At 48.2% G+C, this 10,927-nt stretch overlaps 1 protein-coding gene across 1 annotated transcript; it reads left to right on the top strand.

Annotated features, from left to right (window-relative positions):
- Positions 1-968: 968 nt before the first annotated feature.
- Positions 969-5,681, top strand: BBBOND_0002490 (hypothetical protein, conserved; the record flags this gene model as incomplete). The annotated part of the gene is made up of 1 exon (XM_012915089.1): positions 969-5,681. One exon carries the CDS (start codon positions 969-971, stop codon positions 5,679-5,681), a length of 4,713 nt encoding a protein of 1,570 aa, XP_012770543.1.
- Positions 5,682-10,927: the final 5,246 nt, after the last annotated feature.

Genomic DNA, 10,927 nt, shown 5'->3' on the forward strand with positions numbered 1-10,927 from the left:
ACTCTACATCGCCCCTTTACCACTCTACATCGCCCCTTAACCCACTCTACACCGCTCCCTAACCCACTCTACATCGCTCCCTAACCCACTCTACATCGCTCCTTTATCCACTCCACATCGCCCCTAACCCACTCCACATCGCCCCTTAACCCACTCTACATCGCCCCTTAACCCACTCTACATCCTTCGAATCACTTCGCCTTAATACCCCTATGACCTCTATAAACCATCCTAATAACTTGTGCCTTGTCACCCTTCACTTCCCTTCTTCCACCGCTTGCCACTGCCTTGTCCCATCATGTTCACCCTAACTCCAAATCTCTCGAATTACTTCGTTATATTAACGCTATGACCTCTATAAATCATTAGAATAATTTTCAGATACTGACCATTTTCTCACTGATGATGCTACTAGAAGAGCCTTGCAGGACATTGAGTCCAAGCTCATTAGCCTTGGCCAGCTTGCTGGTCAACTTGGCGGATTTGTTGGTCAAAGTGACAGTGTTAAGAAAGCCGTTGTGAATGCTATTATCGCCCAAATTAACAGTAATGAAGAGCTTAAAAATCTTTACTCTTCTCATGTTACTACCCTTTCTGAGTCTGTCAACTCTGTTGGCAAGGCTGATGACACCGGTGAAATTGTGAAGCTTAAGCAGCGAGTTACTCAGCAAATTAAGCTTCTTGAACAACAACTTAAAAAGCCTAATAATCTTAATAATAATCCTCCTCCTTCCCCCTCTCCCTCTGCTGACCCAGCCAAATTGCAGTCCAAGTTGGAGGCTTTGAAGAAAGTGGAGAAGCTTTGTGGATTTTATGAGAATTCTAATAATCAACAAAATGAGCCTAAAAATCTCTTAGATAATTTATGTGACGGCCTCGAGACTTTCCTCGGCTTCAACTCTGAGTCCAAAGGCTACACTGGCCAGGGGATTGTGTACTCTGACTTGGATAGGCTGTGTGATGCGGTGATGGGATTTTTGAGTGGTGTGCTTGGTGCGGTGAAAGATGATGAAGCAGTTAAAACGTACGATAAATACATGGATAGAAAGCTTAGTGAAGTACTAAAAGAGGTAAATAAAAATATTGGCTCCGGGCGTGAAGGGCTTGTGGCGTCTGTCGACGCGGTGAAGGGGTGGTTGGAGAAATATAATGAGAATGTTAATGAAAAAACAAAAAAAGTAACTGATGAATTGAACAAATTAAACAGAACAACTATCAATAAAAATATCAGTGAAATAAAAGATAATCTCCCCCTTCAAAATCAGCTGTCCACTTGGAAGGAGACCGTGGCCGACGTCTTTAGTGAGATTGTTACTATTAAAACAAAACACATTAGTCAGCTGGATAAGGCGTTAAAAACGAAGATAAGCAGCGAAATAAAGGTTATTAATAAGTCAGTAGAGATGCTAGTGCAGTCGGCGAATAATGGTACGCTGGCTGAGCAGGTGAGGAAAGTGGATGAGGAGTTGCAGATGCAGTTGTGGAAAATATTAGAGGCAATTGGTAAATTGGAACATGAGAAAAATCAGCGATTCAATTCTATTAGAGAGTCTTTTAAGCATTGTCAGAAATTTTTGGACGAGATGTTCGACTTTGCATACAAACGCGAGGTTCTTGGGAAATTTGAAGATATAAAAAATAAACTCACGCAACTGGATTCAAGCAATACAGACGTTGGTGGTAACGGAAAAAATTCTAGACTATACAATGATGTTGAAGAACTGAGGTTAAACGTTGAGAAAATTGGTGAGCAGCTGAAAATAGGATCGCAAAATGTGAGCACTTGGAAGTCAGCGGCCGACAGTGCTGTAAGGGAAGCAAAAGCAAAGTGTGAAGCTATCTTGGCGAAAGTCCACGAAAAGCCCACTAAAGGAGAAGTTGACATTAAAGAGCATGCTACGAAATTGCAACAAAAGGCAACAAACCTGCTGCAAGGTTATAGAACGGTACATAATACGCTCGATACGTTAGTAAGAGACATACAGACGGAGGTGAGTAACCTCAAAGCACATATTGCTGAGGACTTGAAGAAGTTGAAAGAAAGTGTGGAAGGTAAAATATCAGGTCATGTCAAAAACGTCATGAACGCAATATTGGGAGCGGCGGGCGTAGCAAGTGCCAGTGTAGCCTATGGAGCTTTCGAAGCATTGCGAAATGGCAAGCTGAATGGCAAGTTAAAGGAATTAGTTCAACACATAACTGAAAACGATCTCCTCGCAATGCGAATACAAGGGTTTCTCAGAGAGCTTAAAACAAAACTTACGCTGTCTTCTGATTCTACTGTTGATACCTTACCTAACAACCATCAAACACTAGCCAACGGTATTATCACCGAGTTCAAGGATATAGCAACTGTGGAGTTCAAAAATCCGGAAAATATGAAAAGTAACGAATATAAAGATTTTGCGACCGTTATGAACAATTATCATCACAGCATTACCGGAACGAGTAGCCAGCTGCAGCAGAAGATTAAAACGATTGACAACGCGATGCAAGATTTCAAGGATATGGCGTCTTTTAAAGACCACGATGCTGACTTACGAAGAGGCGACATACAATCAGCTAAGAAGGCAGTGGATGCGCACGTAACCAAAATCACCGACGAACTCAAAGCCATCGCCGGGTTAGTTGAGCACGACAAGAAACAAGAGTTGCAAAAAGTTGGTGATCCAGACGGCGTTACGGACTATCTGAAAGATCTGGAGAATATGTTTACGAAAACTATCAAAGCAACACTTACTACAGCAGAATTGAAATCGCAAACGATCAAGGGCCTTCAACAAATACACGACGATCTTGATGAAATCAACACTGAAAGTGTCACAGAGGCCACAGCTCGGCTCCAAGTCTTACTTGCGAAAGTTAAAGAGCTGGAAAATGTTCCAAAATTTGTAGATGAAGCGAAAAATCAAGTAGTCGAGCTAATGGATAAGTTAAGGAGCGAACTGCATGACAAACTTCACAACATTCGCATCGCCGTTAATTTTGCCAACGAGCGATTGACACAGAGAACTGACACGCTCAAACAATCCGTCTCCGCCGCCTTCGCCACCCTCACCTCAGCTGTCCGCTCCCTCTTCGCCGAACAGCACAAAGCCGATTTGCTTGCTTTGCAGACGCTGGTTGTCGACCAAACCAGGGTTATAAGAAAAATAATTAATGACGATAAAACGATCGGACTCAAAGGACTACTGGCCAAGCTGAGTACCACCTTCACACTTAACAATCTAAAATTACCGACTGATCTTAAGCTTTGTGTATACGCCGATAACGTTAAAAAGTACTGTACTATGTTCTTCGAGATGTTAATTACCCAGCCCGACCTCTCCGACCTCTCCCCTGACCGTCTCACCCCCCTCGCCGGCGCCCTCTCCGCCCTCCTGTCCACAATGCACCAACAACGCCACTTCTCCGCCACCGTCTCCCGCAACCTCGCCGACCTCCAAGCCGCGCTCAACGCCCTCACCCCCTCCGGTTTCGCCGAGGCCTCCCCGCTGCTCAACGTCGTCAAGCGCGGCGTCCAGGCGTTCCACGGGGAGCTCGCGAAGCAGTACGTCAGCAGGTACTCGGGGGAGACGTTTGGCGATTTGGTGGAGATAAAAGAGAATAAAATAGTAAAATTAAGACCGTATGGTAGCAATATGTCTAAAGTATGTTTGACGGTCATATCCATTATTTACAACGCGTTGAAGATGTTACTGAAGTACTGTGTTTCAAGATCAAAATCGGAGAGAATCAATAAATCAACCGAGCTCGGGATGTTTTTCACTGAACAAGGCTACGATGTATCTGAGAAAGGCAACCAAAATGGGGAGTTGCAAGATAAGGAAGGTGTGCTTGGTTTTCATATTTACAAGAAGCTCGTGGGTGATGATAAACGTGTCTACAAGAAACATGATCCTAGACAAGATGACGGTCCCATTGCAATTTTACATGAACTTCTACAGGAGTATTATAAAATTGGTCACGTCGCCACCTTCTCTGCGAAGAAACGTCCATGTAACATATTCGAGATGCTTTGCTGGATTACAGCTTTACCATGCAATTCGGTTTACGAAGAGCTTTTAGTAGACGCTGTCAGCGAGTTGTTTGTCGATCCAAAAGCAAAAGTAAGCGACGGGGAATTATCTGCTACGGTCGTCAGCGACAAATTACCGGCCCATCCCCAACACATAGCATATGATGATACAGTAAGAGCGTTGAAACGCCTGTGTTCGAGATCGTACGACGTGCTTACTTGTATTTCGGGTTACGGCGACGAATACACGACATACGCCGTTGACTTCTGCGACAACTCTCTCCAACTGTCATACCCATCCAATTCGACAGAATGTCTCGAACTATTGCTGGATATCCTACGCAGATTGTTACCGGTGTTCAGATTCTTGCATAGCCAGTGCAAGCTGGAAACTCAGCATCTTGGTTGGTCGAATTGCCTCTATGGCAAAGATATCTCGACCGGCAAATCGCATTGTGATAAGCATCCAGATGACAAGCAAACCGACTGCCTGCCTAGATCACCGCTTCAATCGTACCTATCTGATACGCTCCCCGGCCACCTTCCTCACAACCTGACTGCCATGGGATGCAAATCCGTATGCAGCAACTGCCCCAAGAGCTTGCCTGGACAGCCATGCTTGACACCCCTTGGCTTCAGAGGTTTCTCTGGAAGCACGAAGCCAGGCAAAGAGCTATGCAAAGTGCTGACCAAATTCTTAGATAACTCCAATATCAACTCGCTTATCTGTTTGATGACTAAACCACCGTCGACGTTGCCTGAACACTTCCAGTTTGCGTTGACATTAGGTAATATGTTGCATAAAGGTAAAAGCTCCGGCGGTAATGGCGTCAGTGCAGCATTTAGAACATCGATCGAAAATGCATCCATTCGCCTCTACGAGAATCCTTTGGAGCTGACCGATGCGCTTAGCGATGCCTATGGTAATACGCAGGCTGATCACAGACATACCAGTCGGGAACCTAAACATGCCCCGTTATCCAGTCTCTCAATGAATCAGTCATGTATGCTTCCTAAGACCGACAATATTTTCTGTGGTCCCTACCTTCAATCACTGTGCCACGATTCCTATTATTCACTTGCGGAGAAGCATTGTAACCTGTACTTGTCCTGGGCGATATACTTGCCGTGGCAATTTTGGAATTATCTGAAAACCCTGTACGATTCCTTTTGCGGCATATCCTGCCAGGACTGGGGCTGCAGTGGTTGCTTAAGAGGCGACAAATGCAAGACGGGCAAACACGGAACGGACTACAACTGCAGATGCTGGAGTGTCGTCAAATGCCGCGGGGTGCAAAGCACTTTCTACAGTTACGGATTCACATTCGGCGACGCTAAGACATTGTTGGACGAAAATGAACTGAGGTATTGCCACGATTTCTGCAAACAACTTGAGAATATTCTCAATTCACAATTTTTCAAGGACCTCCTCCAAAAGTGCGACGAATTCATTTTCACCATCCGCGCACCGTTCCTGTGGATGACCGTAGCACTTTGGTCACTATCCCTCTTCTACCTCATCTGCGTAATGGTTGGCAGACTGGATGTGCTCCACATACGCTCACACCTGAGGATACCGTCGTCGCACAGGATAACGGCGCAATCACTGTTGGCGGCAGCGCAAGTCGGAAGGCTTGCCAAGATATCGTACCTACAACCATAATCGTAGTCACGTTGTTACTATCTACACTCACCTAGCATATCACCTACTCACCTAACTGACAAACGTGGTCTAATGTCTCGAATTACTCTAGCGGCAACCTGTGAAGTAAATAGCACCTAGATTAGGTTATGACTGATAGACAAGGTAACGTGTTAAGCTACCACCCAGGCAAAGTGCTGAGCTAGCACCCAGGCAAAGTGGTAACCTAGCAACCAGGCAAAGTGCTGAGCTGGCAACCAGGCAAAGTGCTGAGCAAGCAACCAGGCAAAGTGCTGACCTAGCGAGCAAGCTAAGTGCTAACCTAGCACCCAGGCAAAGTGCTAAGCTAGCAACCAGGCAAAGTGCTAAGCAAGCACACAGGCAAAGTGCTAAGCAAGCAACCAGGGAAAGTGCTAAGCTGGCAACCAGGGAAAGTGCTAAGCAAGCACTCAGGCAAAGTGCTAAAGTAGCAGCCAGGCAAAGTGCTAAGCTAGCGACCAGGCAAAGTGTTGAGCTAGCACCCAGGCAAAGTGGTAAACTAGCACCCAGGCAAAGTGCTGAGCTAGCGACCAGGCAACGTGTTGACCTAGCACGCAAGAGCAGTGCTAAGCTGGCACCCAGGCTAAGTGCTAAGCTAGGACACAGGCAAACTGGTAAGCGAGCAACCAGGCGAAGTGCAAAGCAAGCACCCAGGCAACGTGTTGACCTAGCATCCACGCTAAGTGCTAAGCTAGCAGCCAGGCAAAGTGGTAAGCTAGCACCCAGGCCAAGTGGTAAGCTAGCACACAGGCAAAGTGCTAAGCTAGCACCCAGTTTAAGTGGTAAACTGGCAACCAGGCAAAGTGTTGACCTAGCAACCAGGCAAGGTGCTAAGCTAGCAACCAGGCAAAGTGGTAAGCTAGCAACCAGGCAAAGTGGTAAGCTAGCAACCAGGCAAAGTGCTAAGCTAGCAACCAGGCAAAGTGCTAAGCTAGCACCCAGGCAACGTGCTAAGCTAGCAGCCAGGCTAAGTGCTAACCTAGCACACAGGCAAAGTGCTAACCTAGCACCCAGGCTAAGTGCTAAGCTAGCACCCAGGCAACGTGTTGACCTAGCAACCAGGCAAAGTGCTAAGCTAGCAACCAGGCAAAGTGCTAAGCTAGCACCCAGGCAAAGTGCTAAGCTGGCATCCAGGCAAAGTGGTAAGCTGGCAACCCGGCTAAGTGTTGACCTAGCACCCAGGCAAAGTGCTAAGCTAGCACCCAGGCAAAGTGCTAAGCTGGCACGCAAGCTAAGTGCTAACCTAGCACACAAGCTAAGTGCTAAGCTAGCAACCAGGCAACGTGCTAAGCTAGCAACCAGGCAAAGTGCTAGGCAAGCACTCAGGCAAAGTGGTAAGCTGGCAATCAGGCTAAGTGTTGACCTAGCACCCAGGCAAAGTGCTAAGCTGACGGATGAACCGTTATTTGCCTGGTGCGTTGAGTTACGCGTTGACTGTGAGAGGTGTCCGCGTTGCCCATTGAGTCAGTCTCACGTGAGGCTGGGTGATTGGTTGCTACGTAGGCGGCCGTGAAGGCCGCGGCGGGTGACGTAAGTCATGTGTTGCGAGTCACTGGCAGGGTGGCGTAATCCGCGTTGGCCTGGTTAAGTAGCATTTATAGGCAGCAATGTAGCGATCGTTAATATCACATTTAGGCACGTAGCCGACACGCTCCGCAAGCATGGCGCCGATACCGCGGCTCGTAGCACGGTGCTGCTGCACTGTGGGAGTTGAGCGCACGGGGTTCGCTGCAATTCTTATGGCGTTGCGAATAGTACATAATTTAGAGTGGCTGTTGGTGCTTATCACATGCGTCGCGGCAGGCATAGCCGTGGTATCCTGGGCAGCGTGGGTGTCGGTGGCCTGGGCTGGGGGGATACAGGGGTGAGGGTACGTGTTGATGAGGGGACTGGGACGGCAGTGGTACGTGTTGCAGTTGGTGAGTGCTTGCATAGGTGATTGATATGTTCGCAGTGTGAGGGGACTGGGAGCGGCAGTGGTACGTGTTGCAGTTGGTGAGTGCTTGCTAGGTGATTGATATGTTCGCAGGTTGAGAACTGGGAGCGGCAGTGGTACGTGTTGCAGTTGGTGGGTGCGTTGCTAGGTGATTGATATGTTTGCAGGTTGAGGGGACTGGGAGCGGCAGTGATACGTGTTGCAGTTGGTGAGTGCTGCTTGAGTGACTGATATGCTTGCAGGTTGAGGGGACTGGTAGCGGCAGTGGTAGTGTTGCAGTTGGTGAGTGCGTTGCTTGAGTGACTGATATGTTCGCAGGTTGAGGGGACTGGGAGCGGCAGTGTACGTGTTGCAGTTGGTAAGTGCTGCTTGACTGATTGATGTTTGCAGGCTGAGGGGACTGGGAGGGAAGCGGGAAGATGAGTTGGTTGAAGCAGTGTACGTGTGGTACGAATTGTAGTTATCCTAATTGTTATTGTTGTCCCTGGTGCTGTGAACAATGTAACGCTAGCTGGAATTGCAGTGGATGTTACTATCATCATCTTAAGCGCACTACAGGCTCGATGCCTTACGATTGCGAAAAAGCAAAATGTGCAACACAATGTAAAAACAAAGAGTATAAATGTCCATGCACATGTTGTCAAGAGAAAAAGCGACTTGGACAAGTTACCGATCCCCGTACCCTTCTTCTCCCTGCTCTACCCGTCGTTCAGCATCAGTCCGACAGTCAAGTGCAGTCGTCCCCTCTCTCCGGTCACGAAAGTGAAACCGACGACAGTAATGAAGGAGCTTCCACAGGTCTTTCCATTTCCCCCCAAGCCATCGCCGCCGTCATCGTTGCCATCATCGTCGCCATCATCCTGCTCGACCTGTGCATCTTCCGCTTTCCGGTGGGCCGCAACATCCGCGATTTCCTCGTCCGCAAGATACCCTTCTGCATCGCGTTTTACAGCTGATCTCAGCAATTCGTTAGCGCAAACATCGTAATCCAAATCCCACTGATCACCTAACTGGCAACTGACATCTAATGTTGTGGACAGCAGTGATTGCGTTGATGAGCAATGACATGAGCAGTGAGGTGACTTTCCCCTCCTCCCTACTCCGCCATCGCCCCCGTCGCCCTCATCATCATCGTCGTCTGCGTCATGATATACTTCCGCATCAGGCCGTTCCACAGGGTGCGGTATCTACTGCGCAGCTGATCACAATAACTCAACTGCCAACTGACATCTAATGTGGTAGACAGTAATGAGCGCGTTGATGACCTAGCACCTGACCAAGTTAATGGTTACAGCAGCGATTATAACTTAGCCCTCTGGCTCCTCTCCCTCTTCTACCTCCTCCACATCATGGTCATCCGCCTCGACCTGGTCCACATCAAATCGCATTTGCATAGTCCCTCATCACATCGCATCGCCGCGCAATCACTACTTGCTGCTGCACGTGTTAACAAGCTTAACAGGGTGTTTTATCTGCAACCTTAATCGTACTCACGTGTTTACTATCTACACTCACATAGCATCACCTACTCACCTAACTTATGAATTGCGCGTTAATCTGTTGTATCACTCATTCATCGTTGTATGTGATTGTGTAATAGTTAACTGAGGTGGTGACCTAGTAGCTGACCAATGCTGTGACCAAAATGCTGACCAAAGTGTTGACCAATGTGCTGACCAAGGTGTTGACCAGAGTGCTGACCAATGCCATGACCAAGGTGGTGACCAAGGTGGTGACCAAGGTGCTGACCAATGCCATGACCAAGGTGGTGACCAAGGTGGTGACCAAGGTGCTGACCAACGTGCTGACCAAGGTGCTGACCAATGTGCTGACCAATGTGCTGACCTACCACCTGACCAAGTTAGTAGTTACGGCAGCGATGACATGGTTACGGCAGCGATGACATGGTCACGGCAGCGATGACTGGTTACGGCAGCGATGACAGGGGACTCAGCAGCGATGACATGGTCACGGCAGCGATGACATGGTCACGGCAGCGATGACTGGTTACGGCAGCGATGACAGGGGACTCAGCAGCGATGATATGGTCACGGCAGCGATGACATGGACACGGCAGCGATGACATGGTCACGGCAGCGATGACATGGTCACGGCAGCGAGGACATGGTTAAGGCAGCGATGACATCAACACGGCAGCGGTGACATCAACACGGCAGCGATGACATGGTCACGGCAGCGATGACAGTGACACAAGTGGTGATTATTACCCACTCCACATCGCTCCTTAACCCACTCTACATCGCTCCCTAACCCACTCTACATCGCCCCTTTATCCACTCTGCATCGCCCCTTTATCCACTCTGCATCGCCTTTTTATCCACTCTGCATCGCTCCCTTATCCACTCTACATCGCTCCCTAACCCACTCTACATCGCTCCCTAACCCACTCCACATCGCCCCTTAATCCACTCTACATCGCCCCTTTATCCACTCTACATCGCTCCTTTATCCACTCTACATCGCCCCTTTATCCACTCTACATCGCCCCTTTACCCACTCTACACCGCTCCTTATCCACTCTACATCGCCCCTTTATCCACTCTACATCGCCCCTTAACACACTCCACATCGCCCCTTCACCCACTCCACATCGCTCCTTTATCCACTCCACATCGCCCCTTACTCCACTCTACATCGCTCCTTTATCCACTCTACATCGCTCCTTATCCACTCTACATCGCTCCCTAACCCACTCTACATCGCTCCCTAATCCACTCTACATCGCCCCTTATCCACTCCACATCGCTCCTCTATCCACTCTACATCGCCCCTTAACCCACTCTACATCGCTCCTTTATCCACTCTACATCGCTCGAATTACCTCGCCATACTACCGCTATGACCTCTATAAACCATCCTAATAACTTGTGCCTTGTCACCCTTCACTTCCCTCCATCCACCTCTTGCCACTGCCATGTCCCATCATGTTGACCCTATCTTCTAATCTCTCGAATTACTTCTTCTGATTAACCCTATGACCTCTATAGACATCATAACAACTTGCTGATGCTGACCATTCTCTCACTGAAGATGTTACTAAGAAAGCCTTGAAGGATATTGACTCCAAGCTTGTCAGTCTTGGTCAGCTTGCTGGACAGTTTGGAGGATTTGTTGGTGAGAGTGAGAGTGTTAAGAAAGCCGTTGTGAAGGCTATTATCGCTTGTTTCGACAATAATCCGCACCTAAAAAATGACCTAAAAGATGTTTACTCTTCTTATGTTACTACCCTTTCTGAGTCTGTCAAGCCTGTTGACCAGGCTGATGACACCGG

This window comes from Babesia bigemina, scaffold Bbigscaff_65731, assembly GCF_000981445.1.
Source record: "Babesia bigemina genome assembly Bbig001, scaffold Bbigscaff_65731".
In the NCBI taxonomy this organism is placed as follows: Eukaryota; Apicomplexa; class Aconoidasida; order Piroplasmida; family Babesiidae; genus Babesia; species Babesia bigemina.